The sequence below is a fragment of the Botrytis deweyae genome, assembly GCF_014898535.1.
Source record: "Botrytis deweyae strain B1 chromosome Unknown BDEW_007, whole genome shotgun sequence".
In the NCBI taxonomy this organism is placed as follows: Eukaryota; Fungi; Ascomycota; class Leotiomycetes; order Helotiales; family Sclerotiniaceae; genus Botrytis; species Botrytis deweyae.
In genome coordinates, this window is record NW_024066214.1 from 927,002 (window position 1) to 953,098 (window position 26,097).

General features: G+C 42.4%; 10 protein-coding genes across 10 annotated transcripts; 7 read left to right on the forward strand and 3 right to left on the reverse strand.

Moving 5' to 3' along the window:
- The first annotated feature begins 668 nt into the window (after positions 1 to 668).
- On the forward strand, positions 669 to 2,825 carry EAE98_003996 (uncharacterized protein). Its single transcript, XM_038951616.1, has 4 exons — positions 669 to 1,243; positions 1,457 to 1,548; positions 1,615 to 1,987; positions 2,108 to 2,825. Exons 1-4 carry the CDS (start codon positions 1,173 to 1,175, stop codon positions 2,535 to 2,537), a joined length of 966 nt encoding a protein of 321 aa, XP_038812089.1. The 5' UTR covers positions 669 to 1,172; the 3' UTR covers positions 2,538 to 2,825.
- A 786-nt stretch (positions 2,826 to 3,611) lies between these two features.
- EAE98_003997 (uncharacterized protein) lies at positions 3,612 to 4,683 on the reverse strand (the record flags this gene model as incomplete). The annotated part of the gene is made up of 6 exons (XM_038951617.1): positions 3,612 to 3,707; positions 3,759 to 3,926; positions 4,039 to 4,402; positions 4,459 to 4,529; positions 4,592 to 4,603; positions 4,675 to 4,683. The coding sequence occupies 6 exons, from the start codon at positions 4,681 to 4,683 to the stop codon at positions 3,612 to 3,614; spliced, it is 720 nt and encodes a 239-aa protein (XP_038812090.1).
- Positions 4,684 to 5,007: 324 nt separating this feature from the next.
- On the forward strand, positions 5,008 to 5,508 carry EAE98_003998 (uncharacterized protein; the record flags this gene model as incomplete). The annotated part of the gene is made up of 1 exon (XM_038951618.1): positions 5,008 to 5,508. One exon carries the CDS (start codon positions 5,008 to 5,010, stop codon positions 5,506 to 5,508), a length of 501 nt encoding a protein of 166 aa, XP_038812091.1.
- A 771-nt stretch (positions 5,509 to 6,279) lies between these two features.
- On the forward strand, positions 6,280 to 7,127 carry EAE98_003999 (uncharacterized protein; the record flags this gene model as incomplete). The annotated part of the gene is made up of 2 exons (XM_038951619.1): positions 6,280 to 6,853; positions 6,910 to 7,127. The coding sequence occupies 2 exons, from the start codon at positions 6,280 to 6,282 to the stop codon at positions 7,125 to 7,127; spliced, it is 792 nt and encodes a 263-aa protein (XP_038812092.1).
- A 564-nt stretch (positions 7,128 to 7,691) lies between these two features.
- EAE98_004000 (uncharacterized protein) lies at positions 7,692 to 9,064 on the forward strand (the record flags this gene model as incomplete). The annotated part of the gene is made up of 2 exons (XM_038951620.1): positions 7,692 to 7,947; positions 8,007 to 9,064. 2 exons carry the CDS (start codon positions 7,692 to 7,694, stop codon positions 9,062 to 9,064), a joined length of 1,314 nt encoding a protein of 437 aa, XP_038812093.1.
- Positions 9,065 to 10,773: 1,709 nt separating this feature from the next.
- On the forward strand, positions 10,774 to 11,742 carry EAE98_004001 (uncharacterized protein; the record flags this gene model as incomplete). Its single annotated transcript, XM_038951621.1, has 1 exon — positions 10,774 to 11,742. The coding sequence occupies one exon, from the start codon at positions 10,774 to 10,776 to the stop codon at positions 11,740 to 11,742; it is 969 nt and encodes a 322-aa protein (XP_038812094.1).
- A 1,016-nt stretch (positions 11,743 to 12,758) lies between these two features.
- Positions 12,759 to 13,644, forward strand: EAE98_004002 (uncharacterized protein; the record flags this gene model as incomplete). Its single annotated transcript, XM_038951622.1, has 4 exons — positions 12,759 to 13,070; positions 13,127 to 13,225; positions 13,282 to 13,457; positions 13,512 to 13,644. 4 exons carry the CDS (start codon positions 12,759 to 12,761, stop codon positions 13,642 to 13,644), a joined length of 720 nt encoding a protein of 239 aa, XP_038812095.1.
- Positions 13,645 to 15,363: 1,719 nt separating this feature from the next.
- EAE98_004003 (uncharacterized protein) lies at positions 15,364 to 18,499 on the reverse strand (the record flags this gene model as incomplete). The annotated part of the gene is made up of 3 exons (XM_038951623.1): positions 15,364 to 17,062; positions 17,116 to 17,970; positions 18,021 to 18,499. 3 exons carry the CDS (start codon positions 18,497 to 18,499, stop codon positions 15,364 to 15,366), a joined length of 3,033 nt encoding a protein of 1,010 aa, XP_038812096.1.
- A 1,014-nt stretch (positions 18,500 to 19,513) lies between these two features.
- EAE98_004004 (uncharacterized protein) lies at positions 19,514 to 21,866 on the forward strand (the record flags this gene model as incomplete). The annotated part of the gene is made up of 5 exons (XM_038951624.1): positions 19,514 to 20,029; positions 20,097 to 20,583; positions 20,633 to 20,670; positions 20,719 to 21,083; positions 21,131 to 21,866. 5 exons carry the CDS (start codon positions 19,514 to 19,516, stop codon positions 21,864 to 21,866), a joined length of 2,142 nt encoding a protein of 713 aa, XP_038812097.1.
- A 619-nt stretch (positions 21,867 to 22,485) lies between these two features.
- EAE98_004005 (uncharacterized protein) lies at positions 22,486 to 23,770 on the reverse strand (the record flags this gene model as incomplete). The annotated part of the gene is made up of 2 exons (XM_038951625.1): positions 22,486 to 23,570; positions 23,665 to 23,770. 2 exons carry the CDS (start codon positions 23,768 to 23,770, stop codon positions 22,486 to 22,488), a joined length of 1,191 nt encoding a protein of 396 aa, XP_038812098.1.
- Between the last annotated feature and the right edge of the window lie 2,327 nt (positions 23,771 to 26,097).

Here is a 26,097-nt window from a genome sequence, read left to right on the forward strand (position 1 = left end):
CAAGGTCAAACATCTTTTTCCTAATTATGATATCATGCATGGCAGGCTTTTGATCAGCATTTGGCGGCGTCAAGCTTTCTTTTTTTTTGACGATATTTATGAGGACAAGGCGGTCTTCTAATAACCAGAGCGATGGTTCTACGGAGGATAGGTTTGCTTTTTTATGGGTCGGAGGATATGAAACTATGCGATATCAGGTAGACAGATAAGGTGATGGATGAGGATGGATGGTTATATTTGGTTTGAGATCTTCGGGTAAGGATTCTTTCAAAGCGAAGTGCAGGTCGTTTAAAAGATGATTTCCCAGGGAAGGAGGATTAGATAGATGACCCACCAGAGACAAAAAAATTCCAAAAGGGAAAAATGGCAGATGTAAAAAGTAGATAGCTTTTAGTTAGTTAGCATACAGAATTATCATAGATTGATGAATTCGAAAGACGTTGACTGTATTTGGTTTGGAAATGTGAAAATAAGATAACGTGATGACCTAGTATAACGAAAACCCCTCTACCATACCACACTTGTACATAATCTCTCATAATATGATGTGATGAAGTTTTGATTGGCCGTGGTTGGTTACCACAGGGCTAGAAAACGGAAAAAGCCGATCATTCGGCACGGACGTTATCTTTTTCGAAACCCCGCAAAAATTATTTCTCTCAAATGTCAATGTCAAAGGGTTCATTCATTTCTTACTCAACGGCTTCCTTTTTCCTCATATTTCATACTTCAGACATTTGACTACGACGCAACATAAAGTAACGTCAAGAATATTCTCAATCATAAGAACTGATTGAATTTCTGTATACGACCGACAGGACGAACTTGCGCATATTAGAAGGAGGGATCCAATAGGACGTTGAAAATTGATTCTGATCCATTCAGAACAAACATACACTCGAGGAAAATTAGTTGCATTGGAGATTATTGTGCAGGTACAGGAAAACTGTAAACCCTACACGGAATCTGCGAACGAACGGACAACGAATAGGACGAAGCGAAAGGAAACGTGCGCTACCTAGTCTAGAGACTGCATTTGCGACTACAACTACGATTGCGCATCTGAGAGGAGGCTTGTCTATATCTGCGACTGCGAGTTAGGCAACGATACGAAGGAAATATAGAAGGAATAAAAAGAAACAGAGAAGAAAAGGAGAAGAAAAGGAGATAAAATGGCAACAAATTCAATTAAGTTGCTCACGGGTAACAGCCATCCTCAGTTGGCGAAGTTGGTTGCTGATAGGTGAGTTGTTTTCATTTCTTGCTTGCGTTATTGGGGATGATTGGGTTGTTTTGGTGGGATGAGATGAGATATATCTGCTTCGGGATGGTGGGATGACGAGTGCTTGGATCTGTGAATGGGGGGTTTTGAAATATTGACGGGATATGAGCTATTAGAGTGCCAATCTTAAGGATGGAGATGTGAAAGAAGGTGCTAACGAAATCCATTGCGCAGATTGGGCATTGAGCTTGCAAAGACTATGAGCTTGAACTACTCAAATCAAGAGACCAGCGTCACAGTAGGAGAGAGTGTCAGAGATGAAGATGGTTAGTTCTCCTGGTCCCTCATCCCATCGCATACTCGAAGTCAAATTTCTAAATTTTACTCTCTAGTTTTCATCCTCCAATCCACCGCACCTGGCGATATCAATGATGGACTCATGGAACTTCTCATCATGATCAATGCTTGCAAAACCGCCTCCGCACGTCGCATTACAGCTGTCATCCCTAACTTCCCCTACGCACGTCAAGATAAGAAAGATAAATCCCGCGCTCCCATTTCTGCGAAACTTATTGCAAACATGTTGCAAACGGCTGGCTGTAATCATGTTATTACAATGGATCTACATGCAAGTCAAATCCAAGGGTTCTTTAATGTCCCAGTCGATAATTTGTATGCGGAACCAAGTACTTTGAGATGGATCAGAGAGAACTTGGAGGTTAGCAAGTGTGTGGTTGTTAGTCCGGATGCCGGTGGTGCTAAGAGGTGAGCTATTTCTTTTCATATTCTACGAAAGGGAACCAGTATATCTGCGAGGTGCAGGATCTGGACAAGACGGAGCAAGTCTTTTTAAACAAGGACCAAAATAACTAACGAAATTCTCAGAGCAACCTCCATCGCCGACCGTCTTGACCTCGGCTTTGCCCTTATTCACAAAGAGCGCGCTCGTCCTAACGAAGTATCCCGCATGGTCCTTGTCGGTGACGTCGTAGACAAAATTGCCATTCTCGTAGACGACATGGCCGATACCTGCGGCACCCTTGTCAAAGCCGCCGAAACCGTCATGGAACACGGCGCCAAGGAAGTCGTCGCTATCGTAACTCATGGAATCCTAAGCGGAGCAGCAATCGAAACATTAAACAAGAGTAAATTGAGCAGAGTCGTTGTTACAAATACAGTCCCTCTAAGAGGAAAGGAAGAGACTTGTGGAAGATTGAGAGTTATGGATATTAGTGCGACGTTGGCCGAGGCGATCAGGAGGACGCATAATGGAGAGAGTGTGAGCTTTTTGTTCACTCACGCACCTATGGATTAAGGAGCTACAAGATGTGGTTGCAAAGACACTGGAAGATGGATCAAAAATGGTTTCTTGGGTTTCACTCGGGGTTTGTGGGCAGGCATGTAGATAGAAATTTACTAGGAAAGGAAAAAACAGCAGTGCGGATTGCAGAAGATGGTATTCTCTTTCTTCTTTTCGTAATGCAATATCCGTGGGTCGTAGAGACCTTACTCACTTACATAGGTACGTTTAAATATGTTACATAGGGTCTTTTCCATATATACATAGGTGCGCGGGAATCAGAAAAAATGAAAATGTATCAACATCGGTTTCTTGTTGTGTATGTGTGTGTGTGTGAGTGTGTGTGACTACTAGATAGATACTTATATGCCTCAATAGAAGAGAAGAGAAGAGAAGAGAGACGACATCTAGATCATCTGTACTACTTACGTGTTTGATTCTACTCGATATTATTTTTTTATAAATAAAGTCACAAGCGAGCAACCTTATCAAAATTACTATGGAGTTTTGAAATGAAGGCATAATGAGATCACTCATTCGTTCTCTTTCGGATAGATATTCCATTTGGAGGTGTTATAATTCTTGTATTATTGTATTGGTAAAAGATTTTGGATGGAAAATGCGTGGATTCAAGACCAATCTAGTTCGACAATTTCCTAGGTTCTGGCCTAGCATTCATCTTAAATAGTATCAACCGGGTAAGAGTTTCGCATGATATCGATAAGGAAAGGGTGGGCAATAGTAAAAGGATTGAAGGTTTAAAGAATGGCATAGAGTAGAACTAGGGTGTGTAAAGTAAAGCGAGTCAGGAAAGGGGGGAAGGTCAAAAAGGAGAAGCTGAAGGGCAAGATTTCGGTAGGAACAACCATCCACTGTATTTGACAATATATGGGAACATCAAAACATATTAATAGCACATCATTTGCATTCCGGAAACGCCGTCCTAAGTAGTAATATGCAGTCCATTTTAAATTGGTATCTAGCATCCTGGTATAATGCTTTTTTGACCTGTTGAACCCGGCTGAGAATTCATTCCACTCGCCAAACATCCACAAAGACTGCCATTTTATTACCCATCGTGAAAACCCTCTACTTACGCATAGAAGAAGCTCTGCGCTTGCGGGCATCAACCTTGGCGTTCTTGGCCTCAGAGACACGCTTGGCAAGGATAGCGGCGTACTCGTTCTGGAAAATATGTTAGATAGGTAATTTCAGAAGCAGGACGGCTTGACTCACGGCAGCATCCTTGGTGCGCTCAGCGTTACGGCGCTTGAGTGCGAGTCTATGACGCTTGTGTTGGAGACGTTGAGGGGTGACCAAACGTTGGATCTTTGGTGCCTTGGTGTAGACCTTCTTGCCCTCACCCTTTGGCTGAACCTCACGACGGATAACGAATTTACGGACCTAACCCAGATATATCAGCATTACGCTTTGGATTTACTTCTCACACTCCATCCTCAAGCACCAGCACGAAGCGGTTGAGAGTGATGGGCGGAATGATGTAGGGAAAACGTACATCATCCTCCTTGGTGAGCCCAAAGAACTTTCTAATCTTGGTGGCACGCTTGGGGCCCAATCTCTTTGGGTGGACAACGTCGGTGACACCTGGGATGTCGCTCTCTCCTTGCTTGACAATGCTCAAAGCGAGAACGGACAAGTCCATGGCGACGATGCATCCACGGACGGATTTACGCTTGCGCTCACCAGTTCGGCGTGGGCGGTAGCAAGAGTGACCCTCAGAAAGGAGAAGTCTGACACGGGTTGGGTGCATAACACCTTGCTTCATTGGGAAACCTTGCTTGTCGTTACCACCGGTAATCTTGAAGATGTATCCCTTGAACTCGTCTCCGACGGAGTCTCCTGGAACCTCAGCGCCCATTCTGTCGAGCAAAAATTAGATTTTTTCGTTGTATTCGGTGTCGCGGAAAAAATATACCTCTTGTCCATGAAGACACGGAGCTTGCGCTCGTCTTCGATATCGATGAGCTTTTGACTGCCATTGGCAGGCTGTTGAATATTGTCAGTTCGAATTCTTCGATCGAGTTCATTTAAATGGGTTCGAAACGTACGAATGAAATGTTCTATCAATCAAAGTTTGTTAGCAGATACTCAATCAATCAATTCCAGCACAACGGAATAATGGAATACACACCAACTTCATCTTGACGGTGGTAAGTGGTCAAGTGGTCGAGGTTGTCGTCGGTGATTTGTCGCTGAGAGGAATGAAGTCTTCGAAATTTTGGAAAGTTCGAAATTCTCAGTGCGAGACGCTAGTATCCTTAGCGCGAAATTTCAATGTGGATCAACAACCGAGATCATGTGATATGCAGCATCGGGTCGGTCAAACATTCTGCCAGACCCCTACAAACATGCTCGATAATTTCTTGAGATCTAACAATTGTGGTGGTGACTTTGCGTCGCGCGAATGATGAATTGTGATTGAATCTTTTGTCGGGCACAAATTATCATCTCTAAAGTCTCAATCATGATTCCCCTTCACACGAGTGTCGATCAACCAATTGAAACCATACAAAATCCACTACCGAAGCTTCTTCAAACCCCATCTGGACTCGCACTGCTAGAGCTTCAAGGAACGATAAATCTTCCAGAACCGGACATTGAGGATGATGACCCCATGAACATTTCCAATTCTTCAGAACAAAGTTTCCAGACTCCGATTGGTCGCCTGATCTTCCCCGAATATGACCCAGCAAATCCAGACAATGCTAAGTGGATGAAGCGTGTCTATCTCTACGTGGGCAAGCACCAAAGACTCACGGGAGAGGTCAAAAAGCTTCCAAGGGCTTACGCTGTTATTAGGAAGAGGGATCGTGAGATATCATCACAGACGAATGGTGATGTCTTAATGCAAGGTTCCGAGTCAGAAGTTGGGGATGAATTGGAAATCGTTGAAATCGTGAAATGGAAGATTTTATTTTCAACAAGACCAGAACCAGTAGGAGCTATGGTCACTGATACCACTTGAAGTTTGGAGTTATCAAGTATCCGCTCGAGAAAGAGGAAGCGCAATCGAAGCAACATTGTCGTCTCAATTACATGTACCATGATTATACACCTCAAAAAAATCATGGACAAATTACTCGCCACTCAGCTCTCTCGCACGACCTCTCATTACCCACGATCGTTGCTCAAGATTGACTTGGTCTTGGTATTTCAATGTACATTAGCATTACCAGAGAATCGCCCAAAAACAAGCGTGTCCTTGACCGGGATCTTGCAGTGAACACCTCATCGAAAAATACATAGGGGCAGTAATCAAGTCCCTGAAGCTTGGGAAGACATTCGACCTTTTTACACGGAACCATGGATGATTCTCGTTCTACGAATGGAATCCAGTGCATGATAAGACATAAATTTTCGAGTTCGCTCATGTTATGACTCGGGACACTTTTATATTTGATTTATTGAAACACAGCCACATCTACGAAATCTTTTCTGTAAGAAAGTAACCTTATGATTCATAAATCCCATTTGAATTATGATTCAAAACAAACCGCTGTAAGCAACGGACCAGCAGTCATTAGGCATTAAGAATCATAAAGAAATTATGGGATTCGGAATCATTTTCATTCGTATGGAAATCTTTTGGGGATCTCTTTGTTGAGCTATTTCGAGGACACTTTCTTCATTCTTTTCTTACTTTCAATCTTCAGTCAAAACATCTCCGGCAACACAAATCATCAAATAACAGATAAATAAAAGCTCTACCACTGCAGTGTACCAAGCACCCTTCAACATGAAGTTCATCCTTCCACTCTCGTTGTCCCTCATGGGCCTCGGCCTATCTGTTGCACATACTTTCATGGAATCTCATGTCGAAGTCCTTCCAACTACTCGCCTCAAGCAATCCTCCATTATATCGACATTACCTCTTCTCCCAACAATCCAAACTATCGCTCTTCTAGCCACCCTTCCGGCTCTAGGTATCTATACACCAGCTCTGATCGGTATTGGCATCATGTCAAGCAATGTACAAGCAAAGTCCTGGGAAACAGGTCCTGGTCTGAGTTCTGATCCACATTGGAGTCCAAGCCCAATCGATAGGCGACGAGCACATCCTAGAGATATTTCTGCTGTAGCCACCAGCATTGAACACAAAAATTCCTACCATGTAGCTGAAGTTTTGATCAAAAAATTTGCAGACCTTATCAGACGCTTAAATGGACAGCATGCCGAATTTGAGTGCTCGGGACATCTTCCGAAGTTTGCCGCTTTGGGTAGGGAAAATGCAGATAAAGGTGAATCAACATATATCGACCCACATGAATCATCCACAGACTCGAGTGAACAACATCATGTTACAAAATCAGGTCCGTATGCCCAGTACTGGTCTTGGCATCGCCAATACTAACGATCCATGCTACAGATCTCAAAATTCGGCGCAATGGCAATACGCCTCAGTCTAGAGGTTCGTGTGGAAGTTTTTCTGACGCTGTAAATACGTCCGATGCTGATGAGTGTTTGTCCACCGATGGAAAATCTGGATCACTCGTTTCGAGAAGCCGCTGGCAAGACTTTATACATCTCTGCTGGGGTCTAGGGGCGCACTATAGCCCGCATGAAAATAGGTGTAATGGTGACTGATTACATTCATATGGATATGGTATCGGGAGGTCTGGTGGTTAGGAGAATGGTGCGCGGCTTGTTTGGTAATCTATTTGGGGTGGTTTTCCGTTGTGGGGTTACTGCTGGTCAGTAACAAGGGTGTGCAGTTGACACCCAGTTATTATCCTTTGGGAACAACGTTGTAGTTAAATTTCCATATTTTCGACACAATTATGAGTTTCAAAAGACAAGTCTTACATTGCCCAACCAGAAAACAGGTGTTGAAAGGGCTGCATTTATCACACTGTAGGGTGTGGTGGTTCTACATCTGTACTTTCACGTTGCTTATTATCTGATACATCTCTACTTCTTTCTGTCGTTACTGAATCCCCATTTAATATACTTGTCACATCAGACAACATATTTCGGATAATCACATGATTCCCAATAATAGAAGTAATTCACTACAGGAACTTGTCTTATTTTGCTTTTAAATTATCAGTCACTTGGTTTCTCCCACAAAATCCATAGTTTCACTACACAAAATAATTCTTTCCCCAAGCTCAACCGACATTGCATTGAACGGGCAAATACTCGACAGAAATGGCCAGCACAAGTCTTTGTACTGATACGACAGAAGGTATGGACAATATGGATATCGATGGAAGTGGTATAGATGGGGTTGGTGAGGGCGCAAATGCGACCAGCACAGTTGAGATGGACAATGAGGTTTCTATGGGAATGGATCAATCTGCAGATACCGAGGGCGCAGAACGTGTATGTGAATCAAGTGGACCGCATAATGGTCTGTATGACACATCTCCTGCAACAGATTGTTTGCAAAGCTTGACCATCACACGTACGTGTTTCGCCCTTTTCTCTCTTTCGCAATGACATCCAACTGACCTGCAATAACAGCGGCCGTGGCTTCTACAAACGTAGACTATGCACAGAACATAGCACAACTATCTCCTCAGCCTGGAACTTTCCATCGATTCCGCGATTTTCCAGCAGAAGTTCGCTGTATGATATGGAAATATCACGCAGAAGATGAAGAAGACTTTGGAGAACCACGCACGCTCACCATCATTGCAAAATATACCGGCGAGAATGCCAAAAAGAATTCACGCTGTAACTACGTTATGGAATTGTTACATCGCATGGAGCTCACCGACGAACAAAACACTCGTTCCTTTCAAAAGAATGTTAAATTCCCATGGACAGCACAACCTGCACCTTCGTACAAGATTCCCGCTTCCCTATACGTCAACAAAGAAGCACGATACATTGGTCAAGAACTCTATTCAAAGAGTCATTTCCTAATGTCTATTCTCGAAACCGAGAAGCCGGTTTATTTTCGCGAGGACCTGGATATACTTCATTTTTCGGATTGGTTTACCTTCAATACTTTCTGTGTACAATTCGCATTTATGCAGACGAAGGAGACATCCATCAGACTTGCGATGAAAGCAAACCGTCGCGTCATAATTCCTGACGATGAGGAAGATATCCCGTTGCTTCTTCGATGCGTCATTTGCATGCATATGAATCGGGGCTGGCATCGTCCAAATCCTTGTGTAAAATGTCAAGACATGAATCCGAGAGAACGTCTAGATGACTACATTAAAAACGTTGCAGTTGGAACCGAATCCTTTGGACTATCCGAGAGAATCAATGCCGAAAAATTCGCAGTCAAACAGACCCAAAGAATGCAAAAACTACGAATAAAGGCACTTGAATACATGGACTGGGGCTTTAATCAGCTTGATACTTTGGTGTTGGGAATGGATAGTCATTTGGTCTCGGATACGATACATTCAAGAAGACCTAAATGGGTGGAAGACCGCTGGAAGTTCAAAGAGGATATTATGAGATACTTGAAAAAGAAGGCGTTTCATGAGATAGAATTTTTGTCGAAGAAGGAATTCATTGAGAGGTTTGGAGAGTGGGATCCTCAGATTCAGCTTGGCTGGTAAGCATTGGGATTGATTGATGATCGTGAGATCTATTGAAGAGATCAATATTGTATCGGGTTGGTCTACTACCGTGGGAAGGCTCAACAAGGATTTGTGATCAAAAAATTAGCATTGACCGTATAGATTAAAAATGAAGAAAGTGTATCCAAGAGACTTTGCCTCTAAAAAGAACATCAAAAGAGATTTGTGACCAACAAGAACGCCAAATCGTAAAGAATACACGCATCCCCTATGCATTCTACATCAGCAACTCAGTGATTTTGGTCCTTTGCATTGTCAATAAGTCGTCAACCCTTCAAATATATGAGTTTCATGGCTTACTGCTTGTTAAGTTTCCGACCTTGAAAGAATACGTGATATCTCCGCATACACTCTCCGCTGAGACACGCCTGGTATATGTCTAACACTTCACACTAGCAGCGGAACAGGTCGTCAACATAGAGCTTGTGTTGTTTTGTCCCCCAGCTTCTTTCTTGCCCTTTCCAACGCAAAATGATGCGGATATCGTAGTATGTTTGTATATGGTATGTGCATATGGATGACTTTCGCTTAGAGTTGGATTCTTCCAAATCAACACTTTATGTCCCCAAGTGACGAAACAAAATTTGACCTCGAAGTTTTGAAGAAATCTTGCAAGTCTCTAATCGAAAACTCAACCACTGGTTTGACACCCAGAGTTCCCACAGAAGTAGTAGAATACTTGGGCATTGGATGTTCGAACTGAACAGAAGAAGTGATGTGATGTTTTCGGTCGAAACGAATGCAGAACTCAGATATTCGAGGCTAGACGTACACTTCCAGTTTTGATTCGTGATGGGTGGTATACTTGTAATGTATTTGACCATTTTTAGAGGAAGTAGTCACATTTTTTCAACCCTCATTCGCATATTCTAGATCTACTGAGCTTGATCACGTTGTCGAACCTCGACATACGCATTATGCTTCATCTGTGTCTTGTAGAAAGATGTCCTCTGAGGCAAGATTGAATTCTGAACTTACCTTCATCATGGTCGACGGAGCGATGGAGCCGCTCCAGAAGACATCGAGAAGATTCCGGTTCTCAACACACATACTCACTTATCAACCTCACTAAACGAGGCCATCTTACTGTTTGATCTTACTTTCCAATGAGAAGGTAGTCTATGCCAGTTTGACCTTCTATCTTGTTCCAGTCATGAATTGGAAAGAACCTCGTGATCAATATAATACGTGTCATTATAGAAATCTACCTCGCTTACGTCACTGCGATGTTTGCTTCTACCAGCGCTAGAGAGGGTTGGTGGAGGTATACTAAAACTTAGCTCCCCCACACAATTTATTTTATTCTCGCAATTCATATTCTTTAACCAAACATACCCCAGAATCTCAGCTCAGAATTCGGCAAAGTTTTCGAGATCCTTGCAATCCTTGCAACATTCTTTACATTCTGAGACTCTAAGCGACATCAAGACATATCAATCCAGATACAGGTTCGAACAGCTACACCACAACTGTATCATAATTTCCAAATTCCTGCAACGTGTCAAAAGTATTGTAAGTTTCAACCTTGAGCTCGAAATCTCCTGTACTAGACCCTAATATTATTTTGCTTGTCAAGGGATCACCCTTCACTGTGATCATACCTTAGGACTCTCAGACTTTCAGGTCGACTCATATCCTCACAACTATTACCCAGATTCATTTACATCAAATAAATTTGACGAATCAGTATGTCTACTCAATTATCACAAGGTCTTGCGCAAGGCGCTGCGCGGAGACCTGACTCATTTTCGAAGCTTCCTCATGAAATTACGGCAAGGATCTTCAGGTACGCTTTACCAGGTCCTCGGATCATCACCGTCGATGTTAAATATAGTCAGATGGATGATTCTGAAATCGGGGATATTGCTATGGAACTAAAATTATCCCAGGAAGCCTGGGAGAAAAAGCGGGAGGATAAACATTTTAGAGAAAAGCTGGGACTCCATGATCCGAAAGATCACCACATGATCTTGGAAGTCGAACGGGCTGTCGCTATTCAGACCATTCCAGCTCTATTACACACATGTTCATTGTCAAGAAAAGTAGCTTTGGAATTCTATCAATTTTGGAGACGGGGCAAAAAATTGACAATTTGCATCGATTTCAAAATTGACACCCTCCACTTTCAAAGCCATCGTGCGTGGAAATACTTCACGCAAAAGCCAGGAGAATTGAGCGGTAGACATCTCCGTAGCATTATGATCGCCTCAAATAGCAAGTGGGGATACGAAGATGGAGATAGATACACTATGAACTACAATGTGCTTTTGAACGATCTCTTTGATAACAAATACAGTGCAGGAAGAGATAACATCAGCTTAGACACTACTTGTGTCGACGAAATGGCCAAGAAAGTGAAGTTTCTGGCTCTTGGTGGAGAACTGGTTTTGAGCAGTCACCCAGAATGGGCAATGTCATTGGTAAAATTTTGGAAGCTCAAAAAGCTATGGTGGAGATTCATGGACGATACCCCCAATACTCCCGAAGACGATTTGAAACTGGAATGGAGAAGACTAGCTGCAGGTATTGACAACAAAGAAGAGTGGCTTGCCAGACAGGGAGAGTTCACCCACGTTACAATACCAAAAGTTCACCGTATCAGCTTCGAAGATTTGCAAATCAGGCAAAGACTCGGCGAAGGATTCGATATTGAGTAGCGAGGTACATATACTACTAAAACACAGGGTCTCGAATAAGGATCTGGAGGGCTGTCGAGCTGTATCAAGAAGTGATGTTTATCTTGACGTGTGACCAACTGAGATCGTGTGATTTTCGATTCATTTCGAGGTCAAATGGCGCAATCAAATCTTGCTGCATTTATGAGTTTCGTGGTCTATCTGATCGGGACTACAGAGAGGAGTTGTTGCCATTTTGGAGAACAAATAATGTGTAATAGGTACCTAATATTAGTGTTTAGCGAAGGCAGAAGATGTCAAAGCCATGGATGGCTGTAGGATCTCTCGAAAATTTGCATAAGGTTATGCACATTCGAAATTGGCTTATCCAAACGGGATTCTCAATCTTCAGAACAATAATAGACAATGAATTAGTTTGAGTCGGGAAACATGAATAGTGCAACTCAAAGTTCCGTGAAGAAGAACAAATACCAAGAATTACATTCGAAGTCATCCTAAACAAGAAAAGGCATTGTGGCATATGGTGAGAACTCATGATGTTGCTGTTGAGTTACATATGTGTACACATAAGCACTGACTAATCAGCGACTGAGTGATCCACTCCACTGCCTTATTCACTTCCCCTTTCCACAGTCACAGTTGACTCACTGAATACTCTACACTATTCTTATCATGATTCATTACGAATATGCAGATGAACCAATGATTCCGGAATGCAAACTCCATGCAATATTACAGGAGGCGGGGATTTCAACATGAAAATTGGACCAACCGTTGGGCTGACCAATCGTTGGTTCTTGAGACGGTTTGACATTCTACCGGTTTTCAAAGAAAGACTCCGAGAGTCAGTATATTAGAAATGCTTCACGAGGAGTTTATCGGTATTTTCTTACTTTTACAATTCCATTTTGTTCTCGATATTCATTGTTAATTATTTACACTTTGTCTTCTATTAATTCCTCGCGTTCTCTCCGATCAAACACTTGACTTTCTCGCCGACATCATCTAGTGATATATATCCACCACAGCACAAAATCATGAGCCATCCCTCTCTCATATTCGGTGCTGCATCCATTGGAATGGATTTCAGCACCAAAAAATCCGTCCAAAATGCTCTCGAAATCTTGAAAGAGTTGAATATTTCCCAGATCGATACCGCAGGAAGATATCCACCCACACATCATGGAAGATCCGAGGAGCTTCTTGGAGAAGTAGGAGCTGCATCTCAAGGCTTTTCTATCAGTACAAAAATTCTTGCTACAAAGCTTGGTTATGGGAGTGGAGAGCTCGAAGCTTCGGCTATACGGAAGTCGCTTGATACAAGTTTCAAGCGTTTGGGCGTTGATCAGGTGTTGCCCTGCTATGATTGCTGTTTTTGGACCGTATTAATTTGTTTTACTACAAGGTCGATATCTTATATTGTCATCAACCTGATCCGACAACTCCGTTGAAAGAGCAAGCAGAAGCCCTCAACAATCATTTCAAAAATGGGTCTTTCAAGAGAGTGAGCTCCTCGTACCATGCTTGAATTCGCCAATTCCAGATACTGATTACACAAAGCTCGGAGTCTCCAACTTTCCCCCTAAGTTACTCCAAGATTTCATCCAAGTATGCGAGGAAAATGGCTTCGTGAAACCGTCTGTATATCAAGGAGATTACAATCTCATAACTCGGGGCATGGAGAAAGAACTACTCCCTATCCTCCGAGCCCATTCGATGTCTTTCTTCGCATTCAGGTAAGTCGCTTATCTTCTCACTATTTGACCTACTACCAATCAAAATCACACCAGAGCTCTAGCAACTGGTTTCCTAACCGGAAACTACAGCGCGGGAAAATCTGACGGGACTCGATTCAGCGACAACCATCCACTCGGAAAAGCATTTCAAACCTCTACGGAGCTCCTAAATTGCAACAAGCGATGAAGAATCTAGAGAACACTTTAGTACCGTTAGGTATTTCTGGAAGAGAAGCTAGCTTAAGATGGATTTATTATCATTCGAAATTGGGAGATGGGGATGGGATCATTCTGGGTGCTAGCAAGATTTCTCAGATAAGAGAGAATGTTCATAGTATATCTGCTGGACCCCTATCTGAGGAGGTGGTGCAGAAGATCGAAGGGATTTGGGATTTGTTGGCTGGGGATAGAGGTGGAATTTTGTAGATTGTGTGATTGTGGTAAGAGAGGAAACTTGTGTGGTTTTCTCTAACCAAAAACTATGGTCCTTGTACTTATAGATATCCTCTACATATCACAGAAGATATGAAAGAAATTCCTAAAGACAGGAAACCGTAACTTTTGGTAGATATCAAAGACCACATGAAAGGTACCACGAATAAACAATTCTCACATCCATCTCAAACACCTACAAAGTTCACCCCAAAATTTCAATCTCTTCAAAGAAAAGTTCATCTCTTGTTACAGAGGAGGTTTTTAAATATCAAACATTAATAAACATAGAACAGAAAGTTTTATCCCACATCATTACATCAACTTCCTCTGTCCAGAAGTCAGACCTCAACTTCACCTCCCCTTCACCCTTTACCAAAACTCCCAATCCCAAAAGGCCCGAATACAGATCTGCAACAAAACGAAATAATCTGTGCCCCAGACATCAATTTCAGCCCATCCCGTATCCCAAAGTGACAAAAGGCCCGAATATAGATATGCAACAAAACAATCTTGTTGATCCTTCAACCGCAACAAAGAATCCTTCAATTACTTTCACTTTCACTTTCACTTTCACTTTCACTTTCACTTTCACTTTCACTTTCACTTTCACTTTCACTTTCACTTTCACTTTCACTTTCACTTTCACTTTCACTTTCACTTTCACTTTCACTTTCACTTTCACTTTCATTTTCATTTTCCAGGATATTTTTAATCAGCCCAAAGTCTAAAAGGGCCGAATGTAGATGTGCAACAAAAAGGAATGGAATTTTTGGCTTGGAGAATCTGACTAATGGGGGTAAGCTTATTTTCTTTTATTTGTTTACTATTTACTGTTTACTGCAGAGGAGATATCTCTAAGGTGTATGTAGGATGATAAAGAATGTAGCTCTTGTTATCATAAGATTTGATGGTTTTCTTTTAATCATATACAGATAGACATTTTGATTGAGACAGATGGATTGTTCAAAAAAGAGAATTGCGATACTAGACTAGTAGCAATGGAAGATTTGTGAGGCATAGATGAGAATTAATCTGCTGTTCACAGTTGAACTAGACCTTCTATCGTTGGAATTCAACGACCAAAAGTTGTTTGCACTTGATCTCATGACTTTAAGAATTCAACGACTCTTCAGAAGTTTTGTCACATATCTTGTTTCGATGACAATGCCCTGGTTCAACTGGAGCCGCCCATTCATTTCAGACTTAAGTCCCTTGGTCCCCATCTGTTGCTATATACTTCAGAAATTGTGGCCTGTCTTTTTCTGAGATAGATGAAGGGGTGTCACAATGGATACCAATTGTAGCTGAGTTTCGAAGGTAGTTGGAGAAGAACCGATGCCTGGAATAGTTTACGTGGTTACGTGATCAGACCAAATTGGAAGATGTCTGTTCTCTTATCCTTGGTTTTCAGAGAGCATTCTCTGCGGTATTATTGTTGGTTGAATTTTTTACTCCCCATTTCATCCATCGCTTAAGTAACAGTACCAAGAGGATTCATTTTCATCGCCCCTTTCAACAAAGCAATGACTTCTGGATGCGGACCTCTATTTCTTAATTGCCTAGCCAAAGATAAAGCTGTGTTTCCTTCGAAAGTCTTCACATGGAGATTAGCACCCGCTTCAATGAGAGCTTGAACACTATCATCACGGCCAACCTTTGCAGCCTTATGTAACGCAGTTTCGCCCTCAGCATCCTTTGCTTCGATATTAGCACCGGCCTCTATTAACAGCTTCATGACAGAAGGATGTAAAGCAGAATGCATGAGTACTGTTTCTCCATTACATACCGCATTCACATCCGCACCATGCAGAATGAGTTCCTTGGCAACAAGGGTATCATTCTTGTGACCTGAACTGGCGGCACGAACCAATGCAGTACCAGAGTAAGTATCTTTGCCAGCATCAACTTCAGCTCCTGCTGCTAGCAACTTTTTAACGGCCACAATGTTTCCTGCGTTTGCTGCCATAGATAAGGCAGCATGTTCGCGAAAACCTTTCGCATCAACATGTGCTCCCTTTTCAATAAGCAGATCAATGGCATCTGGAAGATTATCTACTACCACTTTCATTAATGGAGTCAAACTCAATTCATCTGATGCGTTGACATCGGCTCCAGCTTCTATCAAAGCTCTGATAACTCCTTCGTGCCGGCGATCAATGGCGATATGGAGTGCTGTTTTGTTGAAATGCTCTTCATATGGAATTTCGATTAGAGACGGTTGGACAGAAACGAGTTGCTTTACAATCTCTACATTTCCCTTTCGCGCAGCTTTGTGGAGAGCATTTTCTTGTCGATAATCTTTAGCAAAAAGGTTTGCTTTGGAATTGATAAGGAGTTGAACTACAGGGAAGTGACCTAACTCCGCTGCAATCAATAAAGGTGTGAAGTCCTTTGGGCAGACTGCTTCAATATCTGCTCCTCTCTTAAGCAATTCGCCGACGATTGTTGGCAAACCGAACATAGCCGCAGCGACAATTGGAGGAGGGAATTCGATCGTATGTCGTATGCTGAAAGGTATCATAGCAGCAGATGCGCTATTAACGAGTGTTTTCTGATTGAGGAAATGTAGGATATCATCCATGAGATCTATTTCCGCTGCACCTTGAGCATGTACACCGAGATATTGGCTCGCATATGATAATAAGGGATACTCCTTGAGTCGAGTCTTGATTGTCTCGCGATCTGGACTTTCGGGCTCTATGAAGTTGTCCAAGGACAAATATCTGATGCAAGCTTGAGTAATCAACACACCAGAATTAGGAAAAAACTTTTCACGATGGCGCTCAAAGTATTCCTGGAGAGTAAAATGACACAAACGGATAACACCGCTCTCTGGGTCGATCACCACGAGACCAGCACAGACTGTCAAAAGCAAATCTTGATCGTAAAAATCATCTTCATCTAATTCGCTCTCATCAGGGCCGAGTTCCATGATAGCCACAGCATGCTGCAGCTCACTCACAGTCAGAGGCTTTTTTGCACAAGAGAGCCACATCAAAATATTCATGGCCAAGATTTTGCGATTCGTCTCTTGCCCCTCCATGATTCTTTTCATGGCATCGTCATAAGTTTTGTAAATGATTTCTGGTAGAACTGTCAATGCTTTTCTAACACGACTGATCTTCAGTTCTGAAGCTATAGCTTCCATGTGCATATGGGCGAGGAGGAACCTAGTTGATAGATCAGCATGTGTCATGAAGCAGGGGGTCTCGGTTTGACTGACATTCCATGAGCTTTTTCGGCAATTTTTCCGACGATTGTTTTTCGTATCGTCGGGTCTTTCTTGCAGAATTTTAAGATGTTCTCCTCCATATCTATTCGTGCCTCCAAATACACACGAACATCATCATCACTAGCTCGAATCTCGAGGTGCGGATGATCAGATAGCTTCTCTTCGATATCTCCTAGGCGACGTGAAGTAAGGAGGAGATGTGCATTTGAGGGCAAATTCTGTAATTGCCGAATGAGATTCGTCCTTGTTTTCTTTGTTTCCTCGCACTCGTCTAGGGCATCAACAACTATATACAAACGAGGAAACTCGGATGCTAATATGTGCAGCAAGTGAACAGCTTCGGCGGCATTAATGTTGGTTCCCATAGACCTATGTTTGTGATATAAATCAAGAATGTAATCCGGTATTACATATCGTTGTCGGATAAGCTGCTGTATAATGCTAGCGAGATATTCGGCGATGCTTATTTTCTCTGCGTAGTTGCAATATATGAATGCTATTCCAACATTCGATACTGAAAATCTTGTTTCCAAATCATCAACAATGGCGGAAGTAAGGACTGTTTTGCCGGCTCCGGGGGGGCCTGAGCACCACAGTAACCTATCCTTTCCACCTAGCCAATTTTGGTATTCTTGGCTTTTGAAAAGCCATTCTCCGGTGCCCTCCTGTCTTCGGCTTAATATTTCGCGTTGCTTGGAATGGCAATCTATTGCTGATAACCATTTGAGAACCTTTAAACTCTCTTTATCCATCTGTTGAGTGATAATAGCGTCTACACTGTCACTAATCGTTGTAACTTGGTTCGAAATATCGACGACTTTCTCTGCAGTCGTCGATACCGTAGACCTAGACGGCGATTAGAATTTTTTGAAACATTTAGTGGATTCGAGACATACAAATTCAAAATATCCATAGCAAAAACCAGGTTACTCCTCACGTGTTCGACGCTCTCTTGCAACCTCATCAATGTACTTTTTCTGAATGGATATAAAATTCTTCTTCCCTGTTCTGTCATCTTGTCCCTAAAGCCCTGGTTGTCATGATTTTTTCTCGCGACCAAATCATCTACATTTACGACAGAAGGTTTGCAGACCATGACCTTCTTCAATTCATCACCCAACTCTGCGATACTGTCTTCACAGTCCAAAATCTTAGACTCCACAGTTGTCGTCATTGCCTTATCGAAAGCTGGACTTTGTAAGACTGCTTTCAGTAGCGCAAAGTTCGTCAAAAGGCCTTCGATAGACTTAATCATGTCGGCATTCTCCTTTTTACTACCTTTCCAGGTATTATAGTAATTGATTAGCCCCTCGCAAACTTGTATTCCGGCGGACAAAATGCCAGCAATGTTGCTGATTGTCCCTATCGCTTCCATAATTGGAAGTTGGGAATAATGTCGCAATTTTTGGGAAAAGAAAATGAAAATAACGAGAGGCAGCTCTGTTTGAGGATATATATTTTGTCAAGAGATGGAAGTGTGACCTTTATGTGTGGCTGACAGGAACACACCCATGAAGCGGACGAGTTTCGAATCCTAGCGAAAGAAGTGGAAATTGATCGTAACATTGACGGGACACCAACTCCAAAAGAATAATGATATCACGTCGGAGAATACCTACCTTTATACTCACTGTGCTGGTTACGGTCGGCCATCTGGTTGGGTGTCAGATTGTGGCAGAGTGAGTACCTTACAGGAGGGCTGTGTACGTGGAGCGACTCCAGAAAATGCATCCTTCGTGGATATGTGGCGACGTTATTAGATAGCGAAGCCATGAGCCCAGCAAGAATTAATTTTTACATTGTCAATTTGAAGTACGATTGAAATGAGTGGAATTGAGTTGAGTTGGGTTGAGTCTCCACGAAATCTTTGGTGGGATCCTAAGGACAGTAGACAGCATAAATCTCCGCGTGATTCGAACCCCTTCACCAATGTCAGAATAGCCGCAATTAGAATATCGTAGCAAACCTTCAGAAAATGTAACTTATATAGACGCTTGATGAGCTTAGGATGAAATTGATAACAATGAACACATTCTAGCCGAATCTTCAAAATCTCAGAACGATCTAGGGAAGAGAAAATAGTTCATGAACAAACGCGATGTAAATGTAGTCACGTGTCAGTGGCTCGGTACCTTTACCCCAGATTTCTCCATTCCCGGAGGCGGGCTGGCATGTGAAAGATGCGCCGAGGACCCAAGGAAACAGAAACATTAACGCAATAGGTAGAACAATGGCAACATTTTTAAATGCACAACGACGACATTACACTTGAAATATCGTCTGGGCCTTTCATCAGTAACTCATCGTACTCCTCATGAAGCGACTTAATCTGCAGACTCGTTGAGCTGCTTGCAACAGTATATCCGGAGTCTACTTCGAGCTCATCAAAATGGCTGCGCAATCCAAACTCAATTTCCTGCCACCCGATCGAACGATCAAGAGTATAATATCGGATCTCACATCATTGTACCTTAAGCATCGAACAAAGATTTCTCGGACGGTTTATTTGACATTATTCTTTGCTCTCCTTAATCGGATTCGTTCTGCCATTTCCGAACAAAAGGCTGCAGCTGTTCGTCATGCGGAATCACGAAGAAGAGGTCCCGTTGCACTAGGCAATGGCGCGCAAGGAGCCGGAAGAAAAAAGGTCGAGTTGAATAGGGAGTTCTTCAAGAACCTGATACGCCTTTTGAGAATATGTATACCTGGGTGGAGGAGTAAGGAAATGCGACTGCTTGTCAGTCACAGTATCTTCCTTGTCATTAGAACTTTGATCAGTCTGAAAGTTGCTGCCATGGATGGTGCCCTCGTTTCAAGTCTAGTAAGAGGGAAAGGGAAGGACTTCTTGATTGGGATTGTTTGGTGGATGTTAATCGCGGTTCCTGCAACATTCACGAATTCTATGGTATGTGGTACTTGGTACTTGGTACATGGCCTTACCCGGTAATGAAGCTAACACATGATGCTTACAGCTCTCATATCATCAATGCAAGCTTGCTCTTCAGTATCGAACACGGTTGACAGATTACATTCACGATAGATATCTATCCAATATGACATTCTACTCACTTTCCGCTCTCGACGATCGAATAAAGAATGCAGATCAATTAATCACTGTGGATGTATCAAAATTTGCGAATAGTTTGGCGGAGTTATATGGAAACCTTGCAAAACCAGCATTAGATATGGCAATATACAACTATTCTCTTTCCAAAAGTGTTGGTGGCGAAGGGCTTCTTTTCATGTCGTTACTGGTACAACTTTCAGCAAATGTCATGCGAGCCTTGACTCCACCTTTTGGCAAATTTGTGGCAGATGAAGCAAGACTAGAAGGAGAATTCCGATTTCAGCATTCAAGATTGATAGATTATAGTGAAGAGATTGCATTGTATAATGGACATGAAGCGGAAAAAGATACTTTGGATAAAGGTTATTTTACACTTATCAAACATGTAAACTGTGAGTATTCTCATATGCTTTTTCTGACCACCGACTAACATCGCGATAGACATATTGAGACGAAGATTCACACATGGAATAATGGAGGTATGGGTCGCGAACTCTGTTTTTGGAAGCCAATGCTAATTATTCTAGGATTTCGTCATCAAATACGTATGGGGAGCTTTGGGGCTTATTCTTTGTAGTGTTCCGGTATTCTTCAAGATACCAGGTGCAACTGCAGCAACTATGGGTGATCGAACGGAAAGTTTCGTAACCAATCGAAGGTTACTGCTATCTAGTTCTGATGCCTTCGGTCGAGTAATGTTCTCTTACAAAGAGGTTACTGAATTGGCTGGATATACTTCACGAGTTGCAACTCTCATGGAGGTTATGGATGATATCAAAGCTGGACGATTTGATAAAACTTTAGTATCTGACGATGACTCTGGAGAACAGCTAGAGTTGATGAGAGGTAGAGGTACTGTCATTGAGAGTGAAGATATTGAATTCGTTGATGTGTATGTTCTATCTAAACCTAACATTTACAATTGCTGACGATTCTTAGGCCAATTATCACTCCCGGTGGAAGTATTCTCGTACGGAAATTATCATTCTCCATGAAACGTGGTGATCACGTTTTAGTAGTTGGACCAAATGGATGTGGTAAATCATCCTTATTCAGGATTCTCGGAGGTTTATGGCCGGTTTATGGCGGTACCGTTCGCAAACCACCTCTTTCCCAGGTTTTCTACGTTCCTCAACGACCATACCTTAGCGCTGGATCCCTCCGTCAACAAATCATCTATCCCGATTCTCTCCGCACTATGCGTAGCAAAGGTATAACTGATTCCGACCTCCTCTCCATCCTCTCCATTCTCGATCTCGATCATCTCGTGACAGCTTTCCCCAATGGTTGGGACGCCGAAGCCGAATGGCGCGATGTCCTCTCAGGTGGCCTTCAACAACGCGTAGCTATGGCTCGTCTCTTCTACAATCGCCCCAAATATGCTATCCTGGATGAATGCACCAGTAGCGTTACTCTAGAGATGGAAAAAATCATGTATGAACATGCGAAAGCATTAGACATCACGTTGATGACAGTAAGTCATCGTAGAAGTTTGTGGAAATATCATAGTAAGATATTACAATTTGACGGACAGGGGAAATATATTTTTACCAAATTGGATGCGGAAAAGAGATTGAAATTGGAAGATGAAAAAGAGGAGCTGGAGGCGCATCTGAGAGCTATGCCGGAAGTGAAGAGGAGGTATGAGGAATTGATGTTGGGAAGGGGTGAGTGAGAGTTTAGGGAATCAGTCAGGGGGGGAGGGTTATGAGAGGGGGTTATGAGAGGGGAGCGAAGAATGCATATACTTTACACATATACTAATCCTATTGTATCTGCCCATCTCTGAAATTGGACTGTCATTTTCCATATCATATTTCTTCTAGGAAAATCATGTACCTAGACATTAAGACGATATCTCGTTAGTGTTTCCCGATTTTAAAGGCTCATTCTTTATCTTTAGTTTTTAAACATGGAGCCATTGTTACCCACAAGACAGGACACACACAGAATTGAACACTCCAACTATAGCCGAAACCCCATGAATTTAGCACAAACGATATATATCACTTCTATGACATAAAACTAATAGACACCTATCTACGAATACCAGATTCCCTCGTCCCATATACGCCATGTTCCAATTCAATTGTTTTATACACATCATAATCGATACAGCTTGTGATATATTCTTTTATTCATTACATACATAATGCATATCAATCCTGACTTAGGTACATAACAAACCCAATAACAAGTACACCATACTCCTTCTTCCCCAGATATCTTATCTATCCCATCCCATCCCATCCCATCCCATCCAATCCTCTCCAAAATAATACCATAATAGTATTCTATAAATCGATTTTCCACATCTGCTCTTCCTCTTCCTCTTCCTCTTCCTCTGCTTCATTTACTCCACTCTTCACCTCTTTCCCTTCTTCTTCTTCTTTTCCTTTTCCTTCAGCAGCACTCATCTTCTTCCCAAACTCCTCACTCTCAAAATCCATCTCTACTCCCTCAGGCATCTGCTCACATTCTCGCAACATCTCCTTCCCGTTCGCATCTCTCGTCATACCGTAGTATACCCATGTAATTTTATACGAGAAGGAGATTTCTCCTTCCTCTTTTCGCTCCGTCTGCGTTTTGAATTTTTGTTCTTCTTCTTCCCAGGATTTGATCACTTCACGCGGATACGCTGGTTTTTTCTCGGAAAGCGAAGACGAATCAGATGAAGAAGGAGAAGAAGAAAAAGAAAAAGGAAAAATTATATCCGACGGTCCCAACTTTTCTTTTCTCGCTCCTCGGTTACCACCTTTCTTCTTCTCAGAGTAGTAAGGAGTTTTCAAAGAAGGAAACTTCCCCTCCATTGCTAATCTTCCCCATCCCATTCCCTTCATTTCTCTCTCCAATCCCCTGTTAACCCCATGCAACAAGCCGATAAAACTTTTCCATTCCCCTTTTGATATCCCCGCGACGCCTGCGTGCGAAGCGGGGGAAATGGAGATGTAGAGGGATGATTTGAAATCTGTTCCTTTGGTTTTGGTGGGGAGGAGAATGCTGGAGGAGATGGTGTAGGTGTCTTGTGATGGGGAGGATGAGGAAGAGGATGAGTCTTGAGTGGGAGTGCCGGGTGAAAATGTGTAATAGGGACTAGAAGTTGGGCCGGAGGGGTAAAGGAGGAGGAGATTGGAGAGGAGATCGGTGGTGAGACAGGTCCAGTCGAGGTGTAGGCTGGGACAGGTGGATGTGAGGGTGAAGGGGATAGAGATGGGTGATGAGGTGGAAAAGTGGGAGATGGGTGGACGGACGTTTATAGTTCCGGAGCGGGAGGAGTGGAGATCTGGAAAGGAGAAAGATGGGGTTGTGTAGAGGGTGCGGGGGCTTTGGGGTGATAGTTGTGGTGACGATTGTTGTTGGTGGGTGGAGAGTGAGTGAGCTGGAAAGATGTTAATTTCTTTTCGCGACAGGAGAAGAGGGAGTTGGGATGAAAAGTTAGGGTATATGTATAAGTATAGAAATATATAACTTACGTTCCGACGAACTTATCCCAAGAAATGATTGTGTAGGATACGCATCTATCTTCCCCAACAAGCTGGCCAGCAGCGTCAAACTAGACCATGACGAGTACGAATACATGACTTTATCTTTTGTTCCTTCGTCCGAACTCCTCTACCTAATATCAGATGGAAATAGCAGAACCAAGAAGATAAGACGAATGACGAAATAAAAAGATTCCCGAATCTTTTTCCAACAAACAAAATCAAGGAAAATGAATAAGATAACAAAGTTCTCCAAAAATGTAACGCGCTCGAAACAAGAATATAGAGTTTGGATACTGATATCCACTTGAAAGAAACACAATGAAACCGGAGGCTTTAAAGTACACAGACCTAGTCGATATCATAGCTTTAGTATTCCTGCCAACATCTCGTGTATATATACTTTCTTTCTATTCTCTCCGCGCTACTCTAATCAAACCTACCTTTCTCTCGTCATACTGCAATACTACCATACTACCATACTACCATTTCCCCCCTCCCCTCTCCCCCCAGCTGTCGATCAATCAATCACCTCCCTCCCTCACCAACCAACCAACCAACCATTCATCACACCTAATCCCCAGTTCCCAACCCCCAATCTGCAATCTCCAACATCTCATCTCCCATCTCGCATACAGAATACCACTCTTCCCACCTCCCAAACCATACAAACTACCTCCAAACCCTCCGAAACACCAACATCCCATCAACACCCCCATAAAAACTCCCAACCCAGCACCTCCCGCGTCCCAAGCGGCTAATTCTGAAACCGGTTCCTCTTTCCCTCCCCTCCCCTACCCACACAACCAAAACAAAAGCACAATACCATCCGTACCTTACCATACCATACCATACCATACAAAAGAAAATGCCAAAATATGCACTCACGCTGCACGCACCGACATAAGCGCTGCGCGCTGCGTACTGCGCATGAACCTATGTATTTATACTTAACCTTACGGAGTATTTTTATATTTATATTTATAATTATACAACCAAGATACGTAGTACTCTACCCTACCTCATCTCGTACATTAAATGTATGTAACCTCAACCTCATCCCAGTTTACAAACAAACAATCAGATCACAATAATCAGTCAATCAGTCAATCATCAACTAGTAGGTACCTACGTAGTTGAACTAAGCGCACTATAGAGTACTTTACTGCAGAGTACTAGATACCAGGTAATCTTTACTTCGAGCATTAAACCACGCACTCACTCACGCACTCACTCACTCACTCACTCACTCACTTCACTCACTCACTCACTCACTCACTCACTCACTCACTCACTCACTCACTCACTCACTCACTCACTTACTCACTCACATACTTATTTACTTACTTACTTATTTACTTACTTATTTATTTATTTATTTATATACTTATTTATATACTTACTCATTTATTTACTTATATACTTACTTATTTACTTACTTACTTATTCACTTACTTATTCACTTATTTATTTACTTATACACTCATATACTTATACACTCACTCACTCACTCACTCACTCATTCACTCACTCACTCACAACCACACAAATAACACAATACAACACAATACATTACAATACAACACAATACCTCGTACTTCATACAGAGTATCCAATTCCATTCCATTCACATCCCCACGCTCACATCCCCGCGCTTATCCCATACATACCTATGTAGTATATCCCCTAACACAGAGCATCTAACCCTAACTAACCTTGATAACCGGGACTTATTGTGTGTGGATTCTCACCTACTACCTACTCTATCTAATGAAGTAAGGTTAATCAAATCAACCAACAGTTGTCTATATCTACCAATATACATATCTACCAATATACATACCTACCTACCTAGGTACTCCGTCCGTACGGAGTATACGGAGTATACTAATTTTTATTACTACATACCTACTGTTCTCTCACTCATGCCTATGCATCGCATCCTCTTCTCTCATCTCTACATAGGTATCAATCAATACACACTGCTCATCACTTAAAATCGTATACACAGTGCACACACATCCACAAATCCACAAATCTACATCCACAAATCTACAAACCCACACCCAAACCAAACCCTCCAACCAGTGAACCAGTGAACCCAACTCCTCAACGGATAATCCACGGTCGCGCGTACCTACCCTAGCCACCCTAGCCTAGTAACCTAACCTAACCTACCTCAACCCTCCCTACCTCAACCCTCTCCTTCCCTACTTCCCACTCTATACTCCGTAAAGAAAATGTTTCATAATCAACATTTAATCAACATTTCACGGGTACCGCGTAACCATACTCCTCGTATAAAATAGGTATCCCGATAAAATATCCCGATACAAACAAACAAACACCCAGCCAGCCAACCAACCAGCCAGCCAGCCAGCCAGCCCTGTAGTAAACCAGGGTCACCGGCGGTTAACCATCACT